The following is a 27,698-nucleotide window of genomic DNA, read 5'->3' on the forward strand; positions in this document are numbered from 1 at the left end:
ACTCAACATATTCTCCAAGCACCTCTCTAACTCCATGTTATTGTAGAAGGTTGTGAATAAGGCTGAGGATAATACTTTAAAGGATCTAATTGAACCTTGCTCCAGAGAAGCATACTAGAATTTTGTTGATCCTTTCAGAGTACTAGGGAAGACTCGCCAGATGCAAGGATCATCGGTGCAGAGTGCTTACCAAACTCACTGTTGTGGCGTAGTCATTCTCAAGGTCGACATACTCATCATAAGTTTCTAGAACATCGCACTTGAAATCTGGGGCCTTTTTGCATTGAATGTCTCCAGACTAAAGGGGCGTGAGACCAAAGTGTAGCTTCAGAGCCTACTTCTATGGTATTATTTTTCATCTCGGTAAACTGTCGTACCACCATCAGGGAGTTAAAAGTAGGTCATCTTCTTCTTAAGGCTCCACCTCCAAGTAAAAGAAACTAAAACACATTTTAACAATGGAAGGGGTTATATCTTCAAACAAATTGATATCAAAGAAAGAAATTGGAAATTCAGCGTGCATTGTCACTTTGGCAACGATGTTCTCTTATGTTTAAAAGTTACATACAAAGAAACATAACAAGATAGATTATTAGAAGTTGAATGATCTTACGTTCATCTAATACACCGACAAATTAAAAGCTCGTAACTTAGGTATTACTATCTTTGTTAAGAGAGAAGTAAACCCAATTATACTAAAAATTGTCGATGAAGTGCTCATTTTGACGCAACAAATGATCTTGTGAGTGACATCGATCTAGCACATGGTGTTATGATTGAGCCATGTCTAACATAAAATTATGGCCACATCTTGATTTAATATACATCAACAATAGTCAATACTATATATGTATTTACATTGATAATTTTTCTTTTATTAGTTCATGTGTTTGTAGATGTTTTCCTTTTGTATATAACTTTGCTCCTCCTGAATCCAAATCCTAGATCCAACCAATATTGAATATAACATAAGATCGATAGGATCAGTTTGGGCACTTCCAAAATGCTAAAGTATAAGTAGATAAAACTCAATTTGGCTTGTCTCGTTTGACTAAAAAGACTAAGTTTTTTTCGGTGTGGTTAGTTTGACCAACGTGGCTCGTTCATACAGTAAGTGATATTTTTTCTTAAGCTAATGTGTTCTTAATATATAAATATAGAGTTAATTCCTATATGGCCCCCTACTTTGTGACCAGCTTCCTTTATGGCCCCCAAATTTCTGTAAATTCAAATATGGCCCCCTATTTTCATGGAAATGTCATACCTACCCTTCACATTAATATATTTTCAAAATAAAATTAAAAACAAAAACCTAAATTCCACCTCACTTCCCTCTCCACCACTCATCTCTCTCCACGTCACCTCTCTCCAACTCACCTCTCTCCACGTCACCTCTCTCCAACTCACCTCTCTCTCTCTCTCCAAGTCAGCACTCAAAATTAAAAAAAAAAAAAAAAAAACTCTTTTTTTCACTCACCTCTCTCTCTCTCCAATCAGCACTCTCATGAAGGTCGCCGGCCGGCGACCTTCATACTTAAAAAAAAAAATTTTTTTTTTTTTTTCACTAATCTCTCTCTCTCTCTCTCAACATTCCGGCGAAGGGGGTTTCCCTTCGCCGGAATCTGGTCTGTTGAAGAACAGACCAGATCGGCCTGTTCTTCAACAGACCAGTTCGGTCTGTTGAAGAACAGACCAAATCGGTCTGTTCTTCAACAGACCAGATTCCGGCGAAGGGAAACCCCCTTCGCCGGAATTTTTAGAGAGAGAGAGAGAGAGATTAGTGAAAAAAAAATTTTTTTTTTTTTTTTTTTAAGTATGAAGGTCGCCGGCCGGAAATTTTCCGGCCGGCGACCTTCATGAGAGTGCTGATTGGAGAGAGAGAGAGGTGAGTGAAAAATTTTTTTTTTTTTTTTTTTTTAAGTTTGAAGGTCGCCGGCCGGAAAATTTTCCGGCCGGCGACCTTCATGAGAGTGCTGATTGGAGAGAGAGAGAGAGGTGAGTGAAAAAAAAAAATTTTTTTTTTTTTTTTTAAGTTTGAGTGCTGACTTGGAGAGAGAGAGAGAGAGGTGAGTTGGAGAGAGGTGACGTGGAGAGAGATGAGTGGTGGAGAGGGAAGTGAGGTGGAATTTAGGTTTTTGTTTTTAATTTTATTTTGAAAATATATTAATGTGAAGGGTAGTTATGACATTTCCATGAAAATAGGGGGCCATATTTGAATTTACAGAAATTTGGGGGCCATAAAGGAAGCTGGTCACAAAGTAGGGGGCCATATAGGAATTAACTCATAAATATAACCCTAAGAGATAGAACTAGGATTTCCCCTCAGTTGCTCCAGCGTGATATTACCATCGCGCAAATTTCTACTCACAACTTAGACCTATTTGAAAAAGTAGTGGTGGCCGACGTGCCATGAGGTGACTGCACGACACGCTAACCGCCTGTCTAATACCCCAAGACTCCGAGCCATACTGTTCCGTGCCTAGACTCTCTTCACATAGACTGACTTTGGCCTGTGGCCTGCTTCAAAATTAGGGACTAATACCATTGTTTTGGAAAATAAGAACAAATGGTGATGATTGCCGAAGAAGACTCACACGAGAAATCAGGATTAGGGCTTCCGAGAGGAGATCGACGAGGAGAAGAGATGTCATCTCCATGGATCGAATACGCTGTCGAACAAGCCCAATTCGTTCAAAAAACCCTAGAAGACAATCTTGATTACGCCATTCAAATCACTGGATCTCGCCTATCTGAAATACGTTCTACCTCATCTGCTCACCTCCACCTAACCCTAGTCAGTACTTTTTCTTCTCTTCCTATCGAATATCAGTTAATAATTTAAATAATTTGTCATTTGTTCCAAGCTATCATTATTAATTATTTATTTTTCTGAAGGATTCCCTGCAAAATATCAAGTCCGAGTTTGCTGCATACGAGGATATTTTCTTTGGGAAGGTTAAAGGTGAAAATGTTAACCTCTCTTTGTTTCAATTTGTTTTTCTTTTTCATCTTTAGCTCATTTTTGGCGTCTGGGAAATGGGAATAGAATACAATTCCCATAATGTGATTCTTAGTAATAGCAATACCTTACTGTGTTATTTGGTATGATCAGCTATAAAATTGTTAGAGATTGATTTTATCCGTAGATTATTTGATTGACCAGGAATTGGATTTTTCACCAAATGTGATTGTTGATTCACAATTCCTGTATGAAACGGCATATTATAATCCATTCCCGCTCAGTCGCTCACCAAAGATGGCCTATTTAATGAGGAACTTATTTTTTATGGGTTGTTTTTCCTTTTTGTTTTGGTGCAGAGGGTGTTAATATTGCTATTCTTCATCCGGAAGTAACGTGTGGAACAGCAGTAGGATTGGGTTTGGTGGCATTAAAAAGTACTCCTTTCTCAATCTTTTCTTGTGATTCTTACATTTTAAATGTCATAATCCATTTCAAGAGTACCGGAAGGGAGACCGACTTTAGAACACGGGGAATGTTTCAACTTTTGCACACATTTCCTTGACTACTTCAATAATTCTATACGATGATAGAGAGATAGTAAAAACTAAAGACCATGAATATGCGCTTTCTTAATTTAACATTATCTATTTGATGATGAAAAAAGGAAGTATATGTGGGTAGGTAAAAAAGATCAATTGAGACGCACCATACTTAGGTTATGATCTTTCTGAGAAAGATATGACGTTAAGTCTCACATTTCACAAATAAAGTTGTTGGACTGATTAAAGAAGAAAGAAAATTAATCTATGCGTAAGGTGTTTGTCATTACGATGTTGCCAGATGTTTGTGACTTTTAAAACTCCGTTTGGTTATGTTATTGTATTGAAGGTCATATCTCTATAGGACGTTTATCAGTGGGAAGTTTCTAGACTGGAAAGTTAAGGGGATACGTACTACGTAGTATTCAGGGGCGGAGCTAAGAGTTTGAGTTAGGCAACGCTAGCCTAAATTTACTATAGAGTAAATTTCTAGTGACGACATATATGAGGACAAAGAAGTAACCCTAACATAGGTTGGATGGAAACCAACAAAAAGGGTCAGACTTGAATTGCAAAAAAATTAGTGCTAAAGAGGAAAATGGTCAAACAAAAAGAAATGAGCCCAAAATTTAAGCAAAAAAAGTGAAGCCATGGGTGGGATTCAATCACGATACTGACTGGGTGCAAGACAAATGGGAAACCAGCTTTGCTGAAGTTCTGTTTCGCGTGCCTAGACCACCCATGGCTTGAGCTAGGGGCTCTCACCATGTGGCTCCGCCTCCGCCCATGGTAGTATTTGAGATACTCATCACTTCAAAGTTGAGATTTCCAAATGTACTTTTTGTCATGTTACAGTTTATCTGATTTAAGTCTTACAGCCACCAGAATAGGTTCTTCTGTATTGTTGTGTTCATCCTATTCCTATTATAACCCTTAATGTTTTTCAATGCAGGGCCAAGGCGTTTCTTAATCAACAAGGCGTCACAACTCTTTATGAGTGAAGAGGTTAGCAAACTTTTAATTCATGGTATCACATTACAGTTCAGAATTTTCATTCTAAAATTTTGTTTTTGTGTGATTTGAAACATGAAAACTGGTTTGGCGATCTAGATAGGTTTAGATTTCACTCAATATGCATGTGCGTCAAGTCTCGGTAACTTTTTCTGTAGATATAAGTATTGACTGTGTTATTTATCCTTCTTTAGTTAGACTTTGTCAGTGATTTTTTTTGAAAGATTTGAATTAATTAAAAAAGAGTATGTACAAGGGGTATGGGAAAACAAATTGAAAATGTTACAACATTATCTCCTCCCACTTGGACACAAAATCAAACTACGACTTAGCCTTTGCCCATGGAATTGATCTGCCCCAATTGCACAAAAGAGCTAGTACATCTTCCACCTCTAGGATGTTGTTCGCATTTGAGTCTTTACATGTTTTGCCATTTCTATCTTTACAGATAGCCCAAATTATCGCTGAGGGAATAAGGTTCCACAGCTCTTTCTTGTTCTTGTTCTTGTTGAGTGGGAAATATCTCCAATTCTCCATTGCTCAATGGTTTGTGAAACTGAGCTTGAGGGACACCATTGATTCCCTGAAGTTGCAATGGAGATTTTCCATATACCTCTAGCTTTACCACAATGAAGAAGTAGGTGTTCTGCTGACTCTTCCGCAACTTTGCACCGGATGCACCTATTCGGAATGATCGTCCCGCGATTCTTCAAGAAATCCAAAGTTGGTATTTGTTTTTTATTGCAGCCCATACTGTGAATCTGACTGCAGGAGGGATACTAATAGTCCAAATGCACTTGTTCCTGCTGCAATTATATGGAGCATATGGAACGATAGGAATAATAAGATCTTTAAAGAGAAGAACCTCAACTCTTCAGTTGATATCGAAGATGTGAAGGGCACAATCTTCGCTTGGATTAGGAGAATAGATAAATTTAAGAATGTATCTTTTCTTGATGTTGTTATGCAATGGGATACATGGATGATGTGAGACATTGTCCAAAGTATCCCACCCATCTGTAAATAGTTTCCTTTTCTATATATTCAATCAAATTTTCAAAAAAAAAATGCACTTGTAATCAAAGGAAGATGGATTTACCGCCAAAGATAAAGTGTCCTATACCAGTGTTTCACCGATAAATCCTCTTTATCTTCTACAATTCAAACTTTCCTGTCCTCTTCCCCCTCTATAGGCCTTTTGCCTTCTAACGTACGCAATAAGTGGGTACGAATGGGTACTTCCCAATCATTGAGGTTTCTTGGCAAGACAAATTCCCAAGAAAAGAAATCCTGATTGTAAGCTTGATGGACTGTAGCTTTTTTATTTGTAGCTATGTGATAGATGGCCGGGAATCTATTTCTTAGGGAAATAGTATGACACCATATGTCATTCCAGAAACTAATGCTCCTGCCTTAGCTTTAGAAGCCATTCCTTTCCATACTCCACATCCGTAAGCTGCTTTGATTGGTTTTTGATGCCATCCTCCTTGCTCTTCCCGGTATTTATCCTCTATAACTTTCCGCTATAATGCAGTTTTCTTTGAGGCAAATCTCCATATCCATTTGGATAGGAGAGTATCATTCATGACCTTCGAGTTTTTCACCCCCAGAGCCCCTTCTTCCAAATCTTGGCATATCAAGTTCCAAGGTACCCAATGGATCCTTCTAGCTCCCTCTTTGTCATCCCATAGGAAATCACACATTTATCTATCAATTTGCTTAAGAACAGAGGCAGGTAATCTGAAGAGTCAGAGAAAGTAATGTGGGAGAGCTGATAATACTGACTTTGTAAGTGTGAGTTTACTACCTCTGGATAACGGCTTGGCCTTCCAACCAGAGAGCTTATAATTGATCTTTTCCAAGACTGGGTCCCATAGAGACTTGCAACGGTATCCCTGAACCAGAGGCAGACCCAGGTAAGTGGTGAGGAGCTCCTCCAAGTTGCATCCTAAAATGCTAATGCCTGCTTTTATCCCATGCTCCCAAAATGCTAATGTCTTTGTTAGTGATTAGAATTATGCACTAACTTATGGTTCACTGGGAAGCCGAGTTTTTGATAAAAACATTCATATACATCTCGAGTTGGAATAAAGAAATCCATGAATAGTTTATTAGAATGGACCCAAGAAAGGAATTGAGAAAATCACCTTAGAGCCTAGACTCTTTACTAAATGTTTTCTTCAGTTGATTAAAAAAGAGCCTAATATTGTCACCGTGTTTGTAAGTTTATAATTGTTCAAATGTACAACGAGACCCAAATTTACACTGAAATTGATTTAATACCTTGGATGTCCAATGACATCACACATCACGTCACACATTATCTCCCTTATATATTTTCTTTTCTTTGGAACAGACTTTGCTCTCTAGAGCTGATGCCAAGGTGAAGGAATTGCGTCAGTCTATTGAGCTTGTAAAGGCTGAAGGTGAAAAGTTGGAGGTAACCTTTTTTTCTACATTTAATTGTGTTCAATTGTGTGTATAAATGTGATTGGGGTCAACGTAGAAAGTTCAAAATATATGTAGTTACTGTAATCAGGTGTGACTTGTGGCACCTGAAAGCCATCATACATTCCAGGTCATATGGTTGTTCTGTTTTTTATTTCGGTTAGAATTTTAATCAGCCTCACAAAAGTTCGTCTATCGATAACTAATTTTCATGTCCATGGAAATCATTTCCCGAGCTCCAAATAATGAATGAATTCTGCTGAGAAGAAAACCAATGATTACAACAAGAAGATTAACCCGATTGCGTCGACTGCAATGAAATGACCTAAAGTCCAAGCAAGCAATCGTTGTAGCATAGAGAGCTTCGACTAACATAAACTCCTACCCTCCACATAATACGATCAAATGTAGGGAGTGTGAAGGACTTTTAACATAAATCTCAGATTCAGACTCAGTAGAAGCTTTTGCTTCATATTGACATCAGTTAATACCCATACGCTGTAGATTAGTTCTTCTGGAGTATTTTAAGCTAAAATGTGTCCATATGAAATAACTTGTCTATCTTTTGAAATTGATGTTGAAGGACGTTTAATTTGCCTTCGATGGCAAGTAATGGGTGAATGTGCTCACAGTTTCTTAATGGGTTGTATCTTTAGTGATGATGATTTACATCGTGTTAGAACAACCTCGTGTGGATAATCAGCTTTTGCATGATCATGTGGGCTTCGCGGGCCGAAGTAAACGCAATATAACTTCAAGTAATCAAATGCAGATCCTCAATCTATGTACATACATATAAAGACCTGCTCTTTTCATTCTCTTTCTATCCTGCTTAAGATTTACAACATTTCATACTCCTCTTTTCTGTATTGTCTGTTGGGCATTTGTAGTTCATAATTCCCAGCAATTTGTTTAACTTTTCAGAAGAGAGCTATACAAGCAGAGGAGGAGATGAAACGGGGAAGAACTAAACTTAGGTCTGTCTCTTCGGATTAAGATCAATATGTTCCAATTGATTTCTTCTTTTTTACACTAGTTCAATTGCAGACAAGCAGGGAATCAGATTCAAGGTGTAATTCGGTCAGCTTATAAGATTGAAAGACAAGCTAGAGGTACCCAAATAATTCTTACTCAAACCGTTACTCATTTCAAATTCGAGTAGCGTGAAACTGGGTTTTTCCAGATGGTTCATTTAAGATATCTTTGTTGTACCAGGTTTGAAGGATATCCTCGGAGAACTTCCTAGTAGGGAGGCATCTAGATTCCGATCACAGGTCAGTTGTGTAGGCTTTCTAAGTATTTAATAGGTGAACTTTCATTTTTATGTCCCTATAGTTTGCAGTTTGTATATCGAATGTTAATTACTGAATCTTGTTAACAAAAATGATGAACAATAAAACCTCCCCTTATTACAACAAAGAAAGTAGAGGGATTTTCATATCTTCACTCGCTCTATGATTTTCTTTACCCATCCGTCTGGTTATAGACTACGGCTAGCCAAGCCCAAACCATATCTTCCTTTTCTCAGAATGACAAACAGAAAAAAGTACCCTTAGAATCCATATGGGTCTCGAGCTCCGCTCAAGTGGTTCAACGTTCCATTTTGCCTTTTATCTAATGACAATTATACTTTTTCAGTTAATCATTTAATTCTGATCTCATTCAGTTGTTTACTCTGAATTCCAAACTTAACGTAACTTTCTAATAGAATCGAGAAGTCGTTAATGATTTTCGGGGTTCACTCTTTGCTTCGGTTTCTTGTAATAATTGAACACTATCAACGTTATTTATGATTTTCCTTTTCAGGTTTCAAGCCTTGCTTCTGAGGCGAAGAGAGAAAGGAATACTCTGACTAAAGAGGTGTCTAGGATCAGCAACTACGGAATTTCAGTTTGATTGTAATTGTTTTCTACCTTTATAATCAGGTAGATGAATGAGATTTGTGAAAAAGGGATATTATCTGTACCCCCGGGAAAAACATATATACCGTCAAAGTTTGTCTAACACAAATAAAATGTAACATTTTGGAATTCTTTTCTTTCAAACTGATAGTTTTGTTTGATCGAATTGATAATAGAAACAAAGAATTCTTACCTTATGAATGGGATATCCCTGTGGATCTTCTTCACAAGAATATATATTAGTGTAAACTCTCAAACCCTATGATTTTTTTGGGAAGGGTCAGTGGCTGAAATTTTTTGATCCCCATGAAAATTCGATTCGGTACCTGTGAAAAATAATGTCAAACGAATTGGTTTTGGCTGCCAACTCTCTTGAAATTCTTTATTAGGGTTTCCACCTAAAATAACCATTGTTTTAGAAGAATTTAGTTCCTCAAAACATGTGGATGTGAAAACCATTTTGTCCCTAATTTCATATATTGGCTGCCATTTTTTTTGTTTTATGATCTTTAATTTATGGTGCAAGTGTTTATTCAACACCAATTTACTCCCAACGGAAAATACATTCATTTCTGCTTTTCACACAAGACCATCTTCCAATTTGTTAGCTTTTGAGAGAACAATTTTGTACTACTGTGTCTGAGTAAGTATTCACTTGTCAATGGGAAAAACAATTTTGTACTACTTCGTGTAAAGTATTCACTTGTGAATCGAAAAAATGGGTGAGAAAATTAATTTTTCATTGTGTGGTACTGTGCTTGAAAGGATGTGAAAATCGATCTCCTCTCTTTCTTTCTTGACCTCACAACTTGCTTTTATCTCCCAGCCTGCTCCAAACTCCTAGCCTGCTCTTATGTCTCTCTCTCGCAGATGCTCTCCACTCGGAACCTTTGAGATATCATCCCGCAAATAACGTCCATCAAAGGACTAACATACGCGATTTATGAGCTTTGCATACATCTGGACGTGCCCGAGCACAACCAGCTATCAGAGTCATTAAGACCCATGATCCTTTGCGCCTTTAAGACGTCCTTATCTCTGTATAAGGGCGGTGACTGCACATGGATAAGGAGAATTAAGTCAGTATTGTAGACAACGAACTCACACGTCGAATTCTCTCTCTGCATCCATCGTTCTTCGTTGTACTTATCTCGATTTGTCTCGCTCTCGTGTTTGATGATGAGCCATTAGGAGGAATGCGATCACTATTAACACTTATCTGCTAGAGACAGTTGGAGCCTGTCTATTTACAATAAGCTAAACTACCCATAGAGTCGAGTTCCAACCACTTTACCGCCCTGACCAAGCTCCAACGACAATGATCTCTACCCTTTCTCTAGTTACTTCATTGATTCCCCACATACACTCGCTAACTAGATAGTCAGAGTTGATCAACACCACCTCGATTCCTAGGCCTTCACGATATGTTTTCTGTCTTTTCGACTGCAGGCCCCTTCGTTTACTTTGTTGGTGTCCGCTTACAAGATCCGATTAGATATTTGATTGTCAACCCGAACCTTTGACTATCGACCTTTTACCATTAGCACTTTTTACCATGCCCAGTCATGTGGAACTCCTGGAGTCATAGGGGCACGAGAAAATGAGTTGAATTCTCCCACCTTACAAACAACACCTCTCCCACCTTACAAACAACACCGTTGTCATTGGTTGTCCAAGCGGTTTAGAAAGTGTTGACATAAATTCCAAAAGTTCTTGGAAGTCCCGAGTTTGATCTTCAGAGAAGGTGGAAATTTTGGTTTATTAAATTTGGGATTATTATGGTATAAATAAGAGTTAATTCCTATATGGCCCCCTACTTTGTGACCAGCTTCCTTTATGGCCCCCTTTTTTTCGTAAATTCAAATATGGCCCCCTTTTCTTAACACCGTCAGTCAACATTTAGGGTTAATCTTTTTGTTTCCATATTTACCCTTCTTATAAGAATGATTTCAAAATTAACCCCCTCTTAAATTTGGGTCAATTTCCAAGAATTTATAGCTACTTTAGAAAAAACTAGGGGGCCAAAATAGAATACATATAAAAAAATTTTAAAAACACCTCATCTCTCCCTCTCTCTCCTCCATCTCATCGCCTCTCTCCTCCACATCATGTATCTCGCCACCTCATCATGTATCTCGCCACCTCATCATCTTCTCCGATGAAGGTCGCCGGCCGGTCAAATTTTCCGGCGACCTTCAAATTTTTTTTTTTTTTTTTTAATCTTTCTCTAACTAATCTCTCTCATTTCTCTCTCCCATCTCTCTCTCTCTCATTTCATCTCTCTCTCTCATCTCTCTCTCTCATCTCTCTCTTTCATTTCTCTCTCTCATCTCTCTATATTTCCAGCGAAGGGGAGGAGCCCCTTCGCCGGAATAACCAGACCGGGATCTGGTTTCAACCAGCCAGACAGATCTGGTTGGTTGAAACCAGATCCCGGTCTGGTTCGAGATCTGGTTGAAGCCAGATCTCGGTCTGGTTTGAAACCAGACCGAGTCTGGTTATCTACCAGACCTTCAAGGTCTGGTTATTCCGGCGAAGGGGCTCCTCCCCTTCGCCGGAAATATAGAGAGATGAGAGAGAGAGAGAAATGAGAAAGAGAGAGGAATGAGAAAGAGAGAGAAATGAGAGAGAGAGAGAAATGAGAGAGAGAAATGAGATAGAGATTAGTTAGAGAAAGATTAAAAAAAAAAAAAATTTGAAGGTCGCCGGAAAATTTGGCCGGCCGGCGACCTTCAACGGAGAAGATGATGAGGTGGCGAGATACATGACGTGGAAGAGAGAGGAGATGAGATGGAGGAGAGAGAGAGAGATGAGGTGTTTTTAAAAAAATTTTATATGTATTCCATTTTGGCCCCCTAGTTTTTTCTAAAGTAGCTATAAGTTCTTGAAAATTGACCCAAATTTAAATGGGGGTCAATTTTGAATTTTGAAATTATTCTTATAAGAAGGGTAAATATGGAAACAAAAAGATTAACCCTAAATGTTGACTGACGGTGTTAAGAAAAGGGGGCCATATTTGAATTTACGAAAAAAAGGGGGCCATAAAGGAAGCTGGTCACAAAGTAGGGGGCCATATAGGAATTAACTCTATAAATAACGTAGTTGAGTTTTTGGTAATACATAATTAGTTGGACTTTATGTTTGTTCTTGTTAAATATGGTAGCGTGCTTATCACATCTTTAATGTATCAACGCCATTATAATGTCGTACATCATAGTCAATTTCCCAAAAAAGAAAAACAAACACCTTTTAAATTTAACACGAGATAAAAATAATTTTCGTCTACACCAGAAAAAATAATATTTATCGGTCAACAAAAAGAAAATTTACATCAAATTTATTTCACGTAATAAACAAAACTTTAATGTTTGTCAAATTTTCAAATAGAAATTTCTCTCATAGAAATAGTTTTCTTAAAAAGTCGATGATTTGGGATTTTGTTTTCGCATACAAAAAGAATTAATAGGTTTCCCAAATTTAGGGGGTAACAAAACTTGATCTACTCATCTCCCACCACCACCTTCGACCACCTCAATTATTTTCCTCCCTCTCTATTCCGGCGAAAGAAATGATCCCCTTTGTCAAAATGTCAACAATTGATTTGTAAAAACCATATCGGCATTATGACGAAAAGACCTTCCCCTCGGCGGAATAGTTAGAAGGAGAGGAAGGAGACGATAGAGATAGAATACGAGAGATGAAACATAAAGGGAGGAGAGGAAAAGAGGAGATAGACATGGTGGTCATCGAAGGTGGCCATAGTTGGAGAACGAGAGCGAGAGAATAATCTAAAAAAAATATAAAACTCCCCGCAGTAATAATTTGCCAACTATCTTTACCAGTTCTCTCATAAAAAAAAACTATCTTTACCAGTTTGCAAAAAAGAAATATTTGAGAATGGCTTGTGAGAAACTAAAAAAATTAGTCAATTGTACCTAAAATTTGTACTCGAAACGAAAAAGCACATCATCTCACATGGCCAAGGGTAAGAAACTGACGAATATTCCCACAGTACCTCTCTCATATACTACGGTGGACCACCGACTCTCTCTCTCTCTCTTTCTCGGCTGAGTTTTGAATCAGACAATCAAAGGACTCAATGAGTCAGATCCAGACAAATACCAACTACAAGGTCACTCAGCTTGTTTGATTTAGAACTAAAAAAACGAATTCTGAATATTTATCTTTTAATTTCGAACTTTAATTAACAAAATAAGAAACATTTATTACTCATGATCACATTTCATTGATAGATTGATAGAGATGAACAGTTCCAATATAGAGGATAGAAAACCCTAGCTAGAAATGACTACCCCTAACCCTAAATTCCTAATTTCCTGATTAATGCATGCATGAGCTAACTCTACATCTAGAGAGAGAAAGAAGAGAGATGGGAAATTGGGGATCTTGATTAGCAGACCTGGAAATGGTGATGGTGGAAGTAATCATGAGGATCACTTGGAAGAAGAAGATGATGATGATCTTGTCTGGTTGTTGTTCCATGAGAAAGATGACCAGTACCAGTATTAGTAGTAGTAGTATTCATCGATTCTTCTTCTTCTTTCTGACGTCTAAGCTCCATGACTTTTCTATGAGAGTTTGAATGTTGAGTCAACACGAAAGTCGGACTCGCTGCTGGTCTATACTCAGGAACGAGTCGACCCGATTTATATCGTACCCCACAAGCGTTGCATAAGGTTTTTGGTCCCATTGGTCCAGTACGCCACTGTGGCGTTTTCTCCGATTCACAATGCGTGCACTTTCTCCCACTTCCGTACTGACGATCCGGACCGATTCCAGTTCCGATTCCGATCCCTGATGATATCTCCTTCATCGTCTTTCTTATCATACTGTTTCTCGATTTACCACAAGTTACCGGATTTTCATACTCCGGCGGCGGTGATGAAGAACTGTTAGTGTTCCAGATCATGTAGTGATTTGATTCATTCGAAGGAGTTGTTACTCTTAAACGTTTGCTTTTAGTTTTTTCAGGAAGTAAATCTGATGATGAAGATGAAGAAGGTTGTTGACGGAAGTTGCTGTTACTTGTGTTTCTGACGGCGGAGATGGTTGATTTAGAGGCGGAGGTAAGAGATAGATCGTCATTCATTGAGAAATCAGAGAACGATTCATCAACGAAGTTCGATAACCATTCTAACTCTGCTACATCGTCATTCTACACAACAACGACAACAACAAAAAATGAGAAAACCTAAAATCTAAAATCTAAAACCTAATAATGTGCTGTTCATGTAGTAGTGATTGAGATTCTTTTTATACTTACAGGAAGACATAGATCATCAGCATAAGTAGAAGTACGATTAGTATTATAGTTGACGGCGACGGCGACGGCGACGGCGGAAGAAGGAGTTGCAGAAGGAAGAGGATTCTGAGGAAAGTGATCAAGTAGGACGGAATCAGAGGTTGAAGAAGTGGTGGTGGTGGTGGGGGAAGAGAGTAGAAGATCATGATCGTTGGAGAAATCGAGAAGATCATCGATGAGAAAATGATCGGAAGATGATAATCCGTAGGTAATATCCATTTGAGGTTTTTTTTTATCTTTCTCTCTCTATTCTTCTGTAACTGGTGTTTGAAGTTCAGAGAAGAGAGAGAAAGAAAAGAGGGTTTTGGGGGTTTTGGAGTGGAGAAGTTTTTATTTTGTAACGTCCAGAGAGGGGGAAACAGAAGAACGTGGTGGGTGTGAGGTAGAGAGAGAGAAAAGAAGAGTTAAAAAGACATAAATGACCTTAAAAAGTGAATATATTACAGATGAGGACAAAGAAAGGAGGATGGGGACCACATTTGTACTGAAAAAGTAGTCGTCTTTTTCTGTGAACAATTAAAACGGAAAGAGAGTTTTTTTTAAGAGAGAGAGAGGGAGTTTTTTTTAGAGAGAGAGAGAGGGGGAAACGGGGGGCTGTGTTTCAGTGAGGAAGAGAAATAGACGTTTTCCGGTTACGCGTTGAAGAGAGAGAGAGAGTGAGTCAGTAGTGAGAAAGAGAGTGAGTCAGTAGAGAGAGAGAGAATGTGTGGATAGGATAACTGGATCCAGCTGGCAGCTCCGTGACAGTGACGTTTTTTTTCAACTAGACTACGACGTTACGTAATAAAACTGACCCTCATTGTTTTCGAGCTGTAGAGACCCATGGCCCAGGCCCAACCCATGCAACTTAGAAAGTTTTATAACTATCTGCACTTCTGCAGCGGATTCCCCAACAAAAACTCTACCGTTTTTTTTTTTCTAATTGTGGAGACAAAAACACTTATCGTGTGTTTGGTTGCAGGATTTCTAAGTAGGTTTCCTATCAAAAGTAAGATTTAGTAAGAATCATGAATTCTTGGTCTGCTTGGCTACCAAGAATCCTAGGACTGGTGAATCCTAAGAAATGTTAATTCCAAAATTTGTATTAGACCAAAATCCCACCCTACCCCCTAAGATTTTGGATTAATAAATCTAAATTTCAAACTTAAAATCAACGAAAAAAATATTTCTTTTTACAAAATAATTATTTTAAATTTCAAAAATATTTTTATTTTTCTATAAATTATATTTTTTATCAAAAATTATTTTTTTCTAAAAATTATTTTTTCCCTAGAAAATCATTTTTTCTTCAAAAAAATTGTTTTTCCCCGATAACCATTTTTCCCCTCGAAAATGGATTCTTCCCAAATAATTTTTTTTTTCAAATATCCAAATTTTTTTTTTAGAAAACAAATTTTCCCTTAAAAATTGTTTTTCCTCCAAATCCGTTTTTTTACTGAAAAATTATTTTTTTCCGAAAACTGAAATTTTATAAAAAAAAAAGTTTTGCTTGATAGAGATCGTGTTTTTCCAAAAAACGGTGCTCGAAAAAAAAGGTTTCCGAGAAAAAAAAAATTTCGTGAAAAAATACTCAAATAATAGGAAATCATAGGATTCTTATTAGTTGCCAAACAAAAAAAAAATATTATTTGGATTCATGAATCTTATGACGTTTTTTCTATCAATAGAGATTTTTAAAATAATTCTATTTAATATACATTTCACTTTTAAATTCAATATAAAAAATAATTAAATTACAAAAAATTTATCGAGTTTAAATTTTTTATGACGCTTAGAGAGTTTCACAAAGACACCCCAATCTTACAGCGTCTCTCTAAAGAATCTTTATATGAAATGTTTCGGTCATCATGGAAGTCTAACAAAATGTTACATTAAAGAAGACTCGTTAATAAAAACTCTAAAAATTCTAGAGTGACAGTACAAGTTTTAGAGTTGATTGTCCCATTGGAGATGATTTTAAGATGCAATGTGATTTCCACCCCCGAGATTCGATCGACCAAGTATTGTTACATGCAATTCTCTTATCCATCATTTTAGAGTGTCACTTTTTAGAGTGTCACTTTTTAGAGTCTCTATGATAAATGCTCCCACATCATTATTGAGTGACTGAAAGTGTGTTCCATTAGAAAAAATTTTTGAACAAAAATTTTAAATGACACTCTAAGTTTTAGAATTTGACTGTCCCTAATGTGATTTTCACCGAGGCTAAGTCAACCAAGTATAGTTACATGGGATTCTTTTAAACCTCATTTAAAAAACGTGCTTATCACCCGGTTATTATTTTTCTCTAGCCACATCATTATATTCTCCCGCAAATGGCGTCGATCGACAACCTCTGGCAGACGACCTCAACTTAAAAGAAAATACATTTATTTCTTCTTTTTTTCTCTCTTCTTCTTTTATCTTCATCCTTCTACTTCTTCTCTCTCTTCTTCCTTTCTCTTTACTCTCTCTTATCAAGGAGATGAGCCCCCTTCGTCAGCGATGTGGTAAACCAGACCGTTACAGTCGAGAAACCATACCATCCTGCGTGAATTAGATAAACCAGATTGTCTGCAAAGGGGGGTTGGTGTAGGCTCTCGCCTTCGTCAGCGAGAGTAGAGAGATAAGAGGAGAAGAAGACAAAGGAAAAGAAAAAGAGCCATAAAAAGTAAAAAAGAAATGGAGTTGACCACTAACCTTAAAGTGTTAATTGTGTCGTTTTGGTCAAATTCAAATGGGCTTTCATTTCTTTCGCTGGTATTGTCTCTAACCAAAAATATATTATGAAAAGGATTGTCATTAGTAACATTGCCTTTAACACCATATAACATTGCCTACAAAACTTTCCAATATGAATTTATGCCTTGAGTTTTCTTTGCCAGTTTATCGAATGTTTTTGGTCCAAAACCAAAACAACTGGAGTTTGGTTTGATTAGGTTTAGTTCAATTTAGGTCATTTTTTTATTAACAAGTAATTACAAAATATTAATTATTCAAAAATACTTGTTTAAATTCATGTCATGTCATACGTAAAAATTTGTCTACCGACGTTTCTCATAATTATTTTTGGTGATTTTTCACCCCCAAAATTTGAGGAGTCTTAACGTGTGATCTCAAACAAATATTACACCACAAAATAACATAATAATATTTTTTTTTTTTGTTGAACTACAAAATAACATAATAATAGAAAAGAACTTCTTAATAACCTCTAGAGGATAAATCTTCACTGAAACCTAGAGGTAGAAAATATATTTTAAGATGGATAATTACACCCAAAAATTGCTAGCTAATACCACCTTTGCCTAGGACCTAGGTAGTACCCGTACAAAGATGGTACTGAATTTCAAGAAATAAAATAATGAAAAACTATTGGCCCAATCTGTCCATGTTATATAACATGGGAAAGTATTAAAATAATTTTGACTTTATTCCTCCCACCATCCCATATCTCACAAAAAACTATATTGACCCCCCTTAATTTTAATATTATTATTTTAAATTATCTTGAAGAGTGAGCACATGACCATTGCACGTGCTATGTTGTTTGTTCGGGATCACAACCTCATCTCCTGCTACAACTCACGTGCTTCTCCTATCCTTCTTCCCAAAAATCTTCTCTTTTCATCATCCCCATTTTTTTTTTGAAGGATCATCTTCATTAAATACAAAAAAAAAAAAAAATTGTATTTTCCACGGCTAAATTAGGGAGATTATTTTACATGGATTCCCACATTAATGGGCTCCTATAAAGAGTTCATATATATGGTCCTTTTTATTTGGAGGTAAGACTAATTTTATCATCTCCTGACAACCACGCATAGTGTCTAAGTTCTCTTCATTCAATGTCAATTAGTTTCCACGACCACAAACTTAACACATCTAAAACATTAAGTTTATGTATCTTAACTTAGTGCTCTTCAAAAAGATAAAAAGAAAAGTTAAGTTTGTACAAGATTTTTGATACTAACGTTTTGTTACCGAAGAATCCAAGATTTTTGGTAGGAAAAATCTTCACCACCGTTGTCTCTTTTCACTCACTGCTTTGGCAAAGGGAAGGGTTCCCTTCATCTTAGGTTGTGTTTGATATCAGGAAAACAATTCCATGGAAATAAAAACATTCCGTGGAAAGTCTTCATGTTGTCTATATTACATTTTCATCCTTATGCTTTCTAAATTACATTTTACCCTCATGTTTTCAAAATTATATTTTTACCCCTTTGTTGTAAAATTATTTAACCTTGTGTCACTTTGCTAATTTAAGAGTAAGAATGTCAAGTTGTGAATAAAACAAGATAAAAATGTAAATTTGACAAGTATAAATAAGAAAGAGATTTGACTAAGAATGTCATTCAAACCACATAAGGGTAAAAAAATGACATTTTGATATTATACGAGGGTAAATATCTCATTTTGACAACATAAGGGTAAGGGCATTTGATATTATAAAAGGGTAAGAATGTAATTTTCGCTACATAACCAAAATGTCATTTTGACAACTTCGTAAAAATGTCATTTGGTTTGTCCAATGTATAAGTAAAAGTTTATTTTGCAAAATTTTATAGGTAAAAATATCATTTTAAACATATATAGAGATAAATATTAAGTTTCAAGTATCCGAATATATTAAAATATTCTTATTTTGATTTTTGACTTTCTACGAAAACTAATTCCGAGGGGTGAGCAAAGGAATTAAAAGTGGACTATTTCATGGAAATTGATTTCCTAAAAAATTAAAGTCATGGAATTACTTTTCGTATCAAACGGTGGAAATACCTATTTCCATGGAAATTCTTTTATTTCCATGAAAATATCTAGATGAAGGTGAGAGATTTCAGGGAACCTCATCTAGGTTTTAAAGAGAGATAGAGGGTTTTTCTGGGAAACACTCTCATTGGAATCGAATTTGATAAACTTATAGCTCTGGTATTTAAAGAGCTTTTTGTTTGGAGCATCTCCAAGGGGAGGCCTACCCCTCCGAGTTATGCATCATATCTAATACCTTAGCCAATTTGCAATTTTGAACGTCTTAGCTACATCCAGTTCCTCCCACATTGGCTCCACATATTATATTATCCTGATCGCAGTCTATAAGAAGTCAGAAATTTCTACAACATGTACGAAACTTGATATCTTATATGAAGTAACATCACCTTTCTAATAAACTTATTTCGAACAAATATCGATCAACAAGAATTACAAAAATAGAAAGTCGTGAAAAACGAAGGAAGAAAGGAACTTTTCCATGTTCAGTTACATGAAGATAAACATTGTTCTTGTAAGGGGGCACCTGATTAGCATTTTCACCTTGGAACCGATTGCCCGAGCTCTAAAAAGATAACAAAACAATTGTATCAGACGCAAATCAGGGTTTGAGAACAGACCCATGAAAATAAACAGAAGAAGAAAACGACAGGCTTATAGAATACATACTTCACATTATGCATCAGCTTAGTATGGTAAGTTAAGATTTAAATTTATTGATACAGAAGTAATCAGTGATGGCAAAACTCAACACAATCGAATTTGAATCCTAAGAAGTAAGTTTGCGAATTTGATTCTAGCGAATATCTGTTATTACAGAGAATGCAAGAACTAATTGATTTCTTATGTAGTTAATCTGTAGATCATCGAGACCCACCTTTCTAAAACAGCAAGGGGAAGAAGCAAAACGAATCACGTACCATCAATATCATCTGGGAAAATGAGCAAGTATGTTACTATATACTGTATTTGAATGTATTTAAAACCTGAACATTTAACAAGAAGATATATACTAGAACCCTATTTTCTGTCTAATGAGATTAAAAGGAAAATATATATTGTGTGGCTTGAACAAGGTCGAAGGCACAAAAAAGATTGACGAGTAGCAGCAATGAGTGATTTGACTTAGAGATGAAGTATGAACCAAGAAAACCAAACTTCTCGAAAAGCAAAATTGAACATCTGTAGCAGAATTAATCACTTAGGAAGGTGAATCTGAACTTCAAGAATTGTTTGGTAATCTTGCTCCAACAAAACATTTGTGGATTTGGTTTCTGCATACAGTAGGCTAATCTAAGCTAGACACCACAGATTCAAGCTTAACCACCAAGAATGACCAAAAAGAACCCTTTGGAAAAGCATTCTGGTAAGCATCATTCACGTGCCCAACTAATAAAGCAGCAAATTAGTTGTCTAGTATAGAGAACATGTCAATAGCACTCTATCTAGGTCACAGGATTTAATCCATTATTCAGGACCATGCTCCATTTCCAACATAAATGAAGTATTCAATCAAACATTTTCTAATTTAAGCCTCAGAGACTCGCATTTCACAATCATAACTTCATGAACCACTAAGCAACAAATCCCGATTCATAACACAAGTTTAACTGTACAAGCAATTAAAAATCCAACAAGTAGCACTAAATTAGAGATGGAAGAATAGGAAAGGATCTAAACGTCACATTGATGTCACAAGAAATGAGATCTGAAGTAATTGTTTCAGCAGATGTTTGCACTAAGTTAAGGAATTTATATCCAAAAACAAACGTTTTGGCGGGCGACATCACATTTGAAATGATACCACATAAGACTGGACGAATGAAAAGGAGATCTGGAATTATCCCAAAAAAGAGAAGAGAAAAAAGAAGAAGCAAATTTGAATATGTTAAAAAGGAATGCTCAATAAGAATATATAAGAATAAACTAATAAAGAAAGAGAAAGAAGTTGGAGTGTAGCCAAAAGTTGGATAAGATGATCGATCGGAAAAAAGCCATAGGATTTCACAAAAGATAACCGTGTCACAAACAAACATGGGTGAAAGTGACGAGATTCAAAACGTTGAAAGCAAGAATATGTACGTTTAAGATTTCGATGACCAGACAGCAAGAATTGTCTACAATACCTTACGTATAATGACACCAAACATAAGAAAAAATGAACTAAGGCCAACCGATAACAAGGTTTCTAAGACTCCTTCAACGAGTTAATCATTGACGAAAACCATCTGAATATTTTATATATACACGTTCCAGGGTCCTCACAATGACAAACACCCATGTTCAAGATGATCTAATCATCGTGTAGATGATCCTAAAAAGAATGATCTGGAACTTCTAGCCCCATGGGTTTTGTGGATGGGCCAAAAATGATAATAATGTGAAATTTACCCTGATAGACAAGGTAATACGTTGGACTAATTACAAATAATTATGTCAAGCATTGTTTTAAAACACATTCGAGGCGCACGACTCGAGGCGGACACCTGGATGCTTTGAGGCGTACGCAATTGAACCCGAAAGTAAAATGTGTGCATCTGAAGTACTCTTGAGTTGTTGTACAACGTAAAAGACATAACTATTTTTGTTTATAAAACACTTAAGACTTCATATTATGGTAGTAAAGTAGAAAAACTATGTTATAGTTCTACATAATTGATGTCATTTTTCTTACTAAAAGATAGTTTACGCTTTTTACGCATCAAGGCGTACGCCTTCAGGCGCCGCCTCGTCTTGTGAGAGTGAGAGCAATCCGCCTTAAGGCGAAAAACGTTACATTGATGTCAAGATTTTCTACAACATAAGTGTGATGAAATTCTATAAAAGAAAAAGAACCTGCTAGCAGTACATTAGACTCATAAAATAGCTAATTAAGTGAAAAGATTCCCTAAGCATGTCATCAATGATCGTGATCATAAAGAGGAGTACATTAAGTCTGCAGCACAGCATGACATGAAGTTCCCAACCAGGATTACTATGACATAGATAGTATATATAATCCAAATAAAGTAAATCTCAATCTATAATACTAGTTATCAAAATTTTAATGACGTGTTCATACTTGAGAATGATGCCGTGAAAATAACAGGTCCAAAAGGTCCAGTTCCTTGGGCAAATCATGTGCCTGCAGACCAAAATATCCGAAGTTGGTTAATCACAACTATGTAATTTGGGCTGTTGCAGTCTTTTGACTGTTTTTCCCCAGAGACCACTTTTTATAGGTACCTGAGGTCTTCGTATCTTTCCCCCTCGCTTAATTCAATCAATTTTTTAAAAGTAAATATCCGAAGTTGGTTTCAATGGTGGGTTCCAATAAAGTAAACCTTAGTTTGCACTTTGCCAACAAAAATAGATCAACTATCCCTACAAAATAATTGTAATCTAACACTGAAACAAATGAAATTCTTCTTCTCTTATAGTAATACCAATACTAATAATAATGATAATTATTATTATTTTTAAAATCTTGTTAGGTACCTCTAGCATTTAGGCAGCAAAAATTTTGACGTTCTTTGACACACATTACGAGCATATAGAGGCGCTTGTAAGAAATATACTCCATAAAAATCAAAAAATAAGAATCTGTACCATCTAAAGCCACTAAAAGCAGCAAATTATACGAAAAAGGGGCTCAATTATATATCAGTTGTCTTAAGAAACAACAACTTGGAAAATAGCATCTTTCCTGAAAATCAGTACATTAGTAAACTTACAAATTAGGACTCAAGTTTTGACATACAGTTATAGGTTCTGAATCTTCTGATAGGATAAAGTTTATTTTATCTACTGGAATGGACTCCGTAAGAACATAGAAATTCTATTTAACTTTAGTACTGTCTTATACGGAGAAAGATCATCATCACAATCGTTTACATATTTACACACATTTGTTCATCCATTAGCAATCCTAAAGCACACAATTTAATTATTATCTGAAATTTTAGATTTATATATTAAAGGAGAAAGTTTATGTTTATCACATTAAAAACCAAAACATGGTAAAGGTTGTCTCATGTAAAATCAAACCAAACTCCAACCTGGGCTTCTGTTTTAACTAACTGCAAAGGCCAGAAAAAAACAACAACTCAACCACACGTATATAATAGTGAAACTTGGGAAACACCTGGTTTGCTTAAACGACCCAGACGGCCAGACCCGACTTTGGCCCAATGTTCCTAAAAGAAGGAGGTTCCACTTTGTGCTACTAGTACCGTTACACACTACAATATAACGTGAGTGAGATTCCAATAAGCTAGGGGTAGACCTCTCTGGTACACTATTTTCGGTTCCTTACATTTTGGACTATTTTCTTACGCATTATATACTCTCTATAACGCAAATAGAATATATACACTTACTCCTCAAACATTCTATCACCATAAATTTCAATATCTGAACTAGTTAGCTAAATCATTTTGTAGTTAGTAGTTACCTACTCAACTAGTTGAGGTTTTAGATTGCACCAAGAAATTAAGTTACTTAAGGCTCAAGATTTCGGTAGGCAGTATCACTAACCATACAAAAAGGATACGAGGTTTTAGGGTATTTGGTTAACATTTTTTTCGCCCACTCTTCAGTTAAAATCCAAATCCCAAATCAAACGACACTCAAGTTCCAGTGAAAACAGAAACAAATTAAAATACATTATGCAGTAAGATCTAAGGCTTGAGTATGAACTATTGTTTCAATGCTAAAAACACCAACAAACTCAAACACGCGCAGAGACATACCAGGATTGACACAAAGACACCTAAAAGGATTAACCATACAAAGTTTCAATGTCAACCTAGATGAACCATTGTTTAAGTTTAACCTTGAAAAATGAACTTTTGAGTGTAACCCAAGATCTCATTTCTCAAGTGAAACACAAGGAAGCAAAGAAAAAAGTAACAAAAAGATGCATAAAAATGAGAAGGAACTCACACTAATAAAAAGCAAGCAAGACAGAAATTTTTTTAGTTAGAGGCCGGGAGAGGTGTGGCAGAGGCTACCCTGTGAAAGAGAGCGGCAACTCCTGGAGTTAGAGCTCAAGCATGAAGTCAATCTCGCTGCTGCTACTGTGCTGTGTAAGGGCAACATTGACATCGCGCATCCCAACGATCTGATCACAACCAGGGAAGATAAAAAGATGAACATTCAGATTCATTACAACATAAACTCATCAGAGATAAAGAGATTGAAATCAGTGATACAATTAAAAGCTAACCTGATTGATGAAGATGAAGAAGATAGACCACGAACAGAAGGAATTGCTGAGGAGGATGAGAGAGGGACTTGGGCTCCTCCTACTGATGATCCAATCATGGAAGAAGGTGAATTTGTTGAAATCTTTGATTTAATGGTGGATTTCAGAGCTGATAAAGCCGTTCTGTTCATCAATCTGCTGCAGTTTGAAGCCATTAACCCTAGCGAGAAAGAGAGAGAGAGAAAGGGAGGGAATTGAACGAGCTTAAGGAATTTGTCAATCTTCAATATTTTTAGGGTTGGGGCAATTACTGAAACCCCCACCCCACCTTTTCATAATGCAGATTACTGAAACCCCCACCTTTCATTTATAATTACAAAAACCTCCACCTTTTTGAAAATTATGTGAGATTTAACTTTATACTTTTAAATATTACTTTGTTACCCCTCTTACTAAAACCCCCACCTTTTCATAATACACTTACTGAAACCCCCACCTTTTCTAAACAGACTTGGCCTCTTACTGAAACCCCCACCTTTTCATTTTAGGGCGTCAAGAGAAGTTTAAGGGGGTGTTTGGCTATATGAATGATGAGAAAAGAGATTTAACAATCCAACCAAGTGCTTAATTTGGGGGCCAACAAACTATTGGATTCAATATGAGGGTCAAAGTGTTAGATTGTTGGTCTGTCCTGGAATTCACGAGAAGGCTAGGGAGGTCGGTCCACGTAAGCAAAGCCGGTACCTTAAACCTTAAATATGGGGAGGTAGAAATGTGTCAATGCCTACCGACTTAAGCCCAACTCCATTCAAAGATCTCAGCCAGTGAGGATCTTAAGTATTTGCCTAACCTAGGCTCTAAAAGTCTCAGAAAGAGGAAACATATCCTAGACTCGGAAAGATATCTATCAAGGATCCTTAAATAAAGGAACTCCTAAATATCTAAGATATGGGATAACCTCCAAAGAGGGAAACTCCTAAATCTCTTACAACACGGTGAACTTCCACCGCCTCAGAACAGTCGGCCAAAACAACGAATAAAAGGTCATAAAATCACCTCGAAGAAGGTACGTTGAATACATATTCACAAAACGAACTCCACGATTAATTCAATACTCAATCTTTTATCTAGAAGAGCAATATGACGGTCTTGAGCGTCGCAGAGGTTTTCAAACTCTTTGCAGGTTACCCCGCCGGTTCTTAGGAGCAGGAGCAGAAACAAGAGTGAAGGAGAAAAGAATCAACGGAGCAGGAGCAATCAATCAGGCTTGACTCAACGTTAAGGCTCTTTATTTTGACTGGTACCAGTAAGCCAAATAATGACATCAGCACATATGAAGCATGTTACTCTTAAAGAATTTGAGTTGGTCTCCCAAATGTCGTGTCTCTCTTTGCAATCTTTCTTCATCGCGATGCTTAACTGATATAGAGTCTCGCCTTGTCAGTTATACCCAAATGTTGGGCTTGTCATTATGGCATATTTTGCGAGATGTGTATTAGAAGTGTAGGCTAGGGGTGTACTCGAGTCGAGCCGAGCCGAGTAGTAAGATGGTCAAGCTCGGTTTGTGTGATTGACTGTCGAGATCGAGCTCGAACTCGTTCGAGTAATTGTCCACTTGTTCAAGCTCGGTTCGTATAAGTTTGAAAGAGATCGAGCTCGCATTCTTTTAAGTTCGTTTATCAAAATACTTCAAATGAAAACTTTCTAAATTATCAAAATACTTCAATGATCATTTGCCACATACAATAATAACGATTAATGATTCATATTTCGATAATTTTTTAATGGTTGATATTTCATGTACAAGTTTCAATACTAATACGTAATTATGTACTACAATATTATAAGAGTATGTTAAATAAGCTGTTCACGAGTAGTTCGTGATACACTAAAGAATGATCAAGCTCGGTGTGAACGAGCATGATTTTGGGCTCGTGTTAAACTCGTGCTCGTTAATATTCGAGTCGAGCACGAGCAATAGTCGAGCTCGAGCAACTCGTTAAGAGCTCGGCTCGTGTACACCCCTAGTGGAGGCGGATCCTGAACTATATGTCTTCATCAACTCTGCCACATAAAAGCCAGAACGACTCTTGCTGGTGTCATTTATGATCCAAATAATGTTCTTTCATAAACATCAAGCAGATATGGATGGAATAAAAGAGTTAGTCTTTCTTTGTCATACTGACTTTCAGTCCTTGGGCTTGCCTTCCAACTATCAACCATTAGCCAATAAAGCTAGCCCTATTTGTCTCCTGCTCATCTTTGGGAAAATTATCTCAAGAATATTCAGACCATGCATGCCACCACTGACATCCATCCTCAAGAGTGCTCGACTCTTTTGAGATTACTCGATGCCAAACTTCTCAATACCATGCTCGGCGAGTCCTTCTTTACTTTCTTCTTCCTTCCATAGTTTGACGTTTATATTTTCTTTTCTGTTTCTTTTGGATAATAAATGACATCCATCCTCAAGAGTGCTCGACTCTCTTGAGATTACTCGATGCCAAACTTCTCGATACCATGCTCGGCGAGTCCTTTACTTTCTTCTTCCTTCTATAGTTGAGATTCCCAAAACTACTAAAAAGGGGGAAAACAAGGTTGGTTGCAAAAGAAACTTCCCTGCGCGAAAGAAATCAAAAGATTCTATATCTGTTGATTGATCGCTCACTAATATGACTCATCGATTTCCAAAACCGAAAATACATTCTTCAATAAAACAGTAGGCTAGTTGTGCTTGATTGAACCAATTCTATTGCCTTGGGTTAGGCTTTTGACAGGGGTGTGCCTACCGATGACCCATGGATCGACTTTAACTCTACTACTAATGCTCCATTAGTTACATCTGCTCAGTCAGACCGCTCACGTGTGACCGACCTTGACATGGAGAATTCTGTCGATGAACCTAGGTCTAATTCTTATTGTCCCACTTTCCAAGCTTCACTAACTACTGAGGTTTCCACTCCCCAACTGCAGCGTTCAACCATACAACATGGTTATTAATGATACATAAAATGGTCAACGGGTTAAGAAAAGACCAGAAGCCCAATAGGTAAACCCGTTGATGCGGTGTAAAATCAGCTCTAGAGCACCAGCACAATACTGAGTTCCAACAACTAGCCTTGTGATGCACCCGAAAGGTTGCACACCCAAGCGGAGGTATCAAGTAGTAATCCGGCAAAGCCGGGATCGATCCAAGGATAGGAAGGTAGTTTGGATATCGAAGGGTCTTATTCGTCGATTTAAGTGTTACTAGCTAACTTAGACTAAGACGAAAAGGGAACAAAGGTAGATGAGGAGTTTCATAATCGAATAACTAACAAAAGAAGAAAACAAGTAAAACAAACTAAATTATCAATGTAAACAGGCGAGAGAGATTCGAGAGAGGAGTTGAAGGAACAAGAGTAGGGAGGCAACGAATAAGTGAGAGAAGTGTCGAGGTCCGGGAATCCGTTGTGGTGAACCTACAACTATTTACGGTCCAATCGAATGTATTGATACAAACCTAGTCTCGATTCCTACGGTGGATGTTCATAAGCACTATGTATGTCTGGAGATAATACTTAGTCAAACAAACTTCCTAAAC

At 36.8% G+C, this 27,698-nt stretch overlaps 3 protein-coding genes across 7 annotated transcripts; 1 reads left to right on the top strand and 2 right to left on the bottom strand.

Annotated features, from left to right (window-relative positions):
• Window positions 1-2,301: 2,301 nt before the first annotated feature.
• Window positions 2,302-9,058, top strand: LOC147537407 (alanine-tRNA ligase). The gene is made up of 9 exons (XM_086641447.1): window positions 2,302-2,794; window positions 2,896-2,962; window positions 3,319-3,396; window positions 4,454-4,506; window positions 6,869-6,952; window positions 7,885-7,937; window positions 8,008-8,072; window positions 8,176-8,234; window positions 8,767-9,058. Exons 1-9 carry the CDS (start codon window positions 2,567-2,569, stop codon window positions 8,854-8,856), a joined length of 777 nt encoding a protein of 258 aa, XP_086497573.1. The 5' UTR covers window positions 2,302-2,566; the 3' UTR covers window positions 8,857-9,058.
• Window positions 9,059-13,067: 4,009 nt separating this feature from the next.
• LOC147537408 (GATA transcription factor 4-like) lies at window positions 13,068-14,568 on the bottom strand. Its single transcript, XM_086644169.1, has 2 exons — window positions 14,146-14,568; window positions 13,068-14,037 (listed from the first exon to the last, which is right to left on the bottom strand). Exons 1-2 carry the CDS (start codon window positions 14,401-14,403, stop codon window positions 13,273-13,275), a joined length of 1,023 nt encoding a protein of 340 aa, XP_086500295.1. The 5' UTR covers window positions 14,404-14,568; the 3' UTR covers window positions 13,068-13,272.
• A 4,737-nt stretch (window positions 14,569-19,305) lies between these two features.
• On the bottom strand, window positions 19,306-24,409 carry LOC147537409 (uncharacterized). Of its 5 annotated transcripts, XR_015225981.1 has the most exons (5): window positions 24,137-24,409; window positions 23,922-24,031; window positions 21,992-22,054; window positions 19,808-19,862; window positions 19,306-19,495 (listed from the first exon to the last, which is right to left on the bottom strand). XR_015225981.1 is itself a non-coding variant. In XM_086643440.1 (4 exons), the coding sequence occupies exons 1-3, from the start codon at window positions 24,328-24,330 to the stop codon at window positions 19,843-19,845; spliced, it is 324 nt and encodes a 107-aa protein (XP_086499566.1). In that variant the 5' UTR covers window positions 24,331-24,409; the 3' UTR covers window positions 19,306-19,495; window positions 19,808-19,842. The 5 variants fall into 5 exon arrangements, 2 of the variants coding, with proteins under 2 accessions (XP_086499566.1, XP_086499565.1); XR_015225980.1 differs by lacking the exon at window positions 19,808-19,862; XM_086643440.1 differs by lacking the exon at window positions 21,992-22,054.
• Between the last annotated feature and the right edge of the window lie 3,289 nt (window positions 24,410-27,698).

This window comes from Eschscholzia californica, unplaced genomic scaffold (assembly GCF_041429995.1).
Source record: "Eschscholzia californica isolate CP2 unplaced genomic scaffold, dmEscCali1.0.p SCAF_5, whole genome shotgun sequence".
NCBI classification, from domain to species: Eukaryota; Viridiplantae; Streptophyta; class Magnoliopsida; order Ranunculales; family Papaveraceae; genus Eschscholzia; species Eschscholzia californica.

Bases quoted from the DNA above. Each gene is read 5' to 3' on its own strand.
- LOC147537408 (XM_086644169.1), bottom strand. From the start codon at position 14,403: ATGGATATTACCTACGGATTATCATCTTCCGATCATTTTCTCATCGAT. The intron at 14,038-14,145 runs GTAAGTATAAAA...GTTGTTGTGTAG, and splicing joins CTGATGATCTATGTCTTCCT to AATGACGATGTAGCAGAGTT.
- LOC147537407 (XM_086641447.1), top strand. From the start codon at position 2,567: ATGGTGATGATTGCCGAAGAAGACTCACACGAGAAATCAGGATTAGGG. The intron at 2,963-3,318 runs GTGAAAATGTTA...GTTTTGGTGCAG, and splicing joins TTTCTTTGGGAAGGTTAAAG to AGGGTGTTAATATTGCTATT. The intron at 3,397-4,453 runs GTACTCCTTTCT...TTTTCAATGCAG, and splicing joins GGGTTTGGTGGCATTAAAAA to GGCCAAGGCGTTTCTTAATC.
- LOC147537409 (XM_086643439.1), bottom strand. From the start codon at position 24,330: ATGGCTTCAAACTGCAGCAGATTGATGAACAGAACGGCTTTATCAGCT. The intron at 24,032-24,136 runs GTTAGCTTTTAA...GGTTGTGATCAG, and splicing joins TCTTCATCTTCATCAATCAG to ATCGTTGGGATGCGCGATGT. The intron at 19,496-23,921 runs GTAGCCTCTGCC...TTATCTTTTTAG, and splicing joins TTGCCGCTCTCTTTCACAGG to AGCTCGGGCAATCGGTTCCA.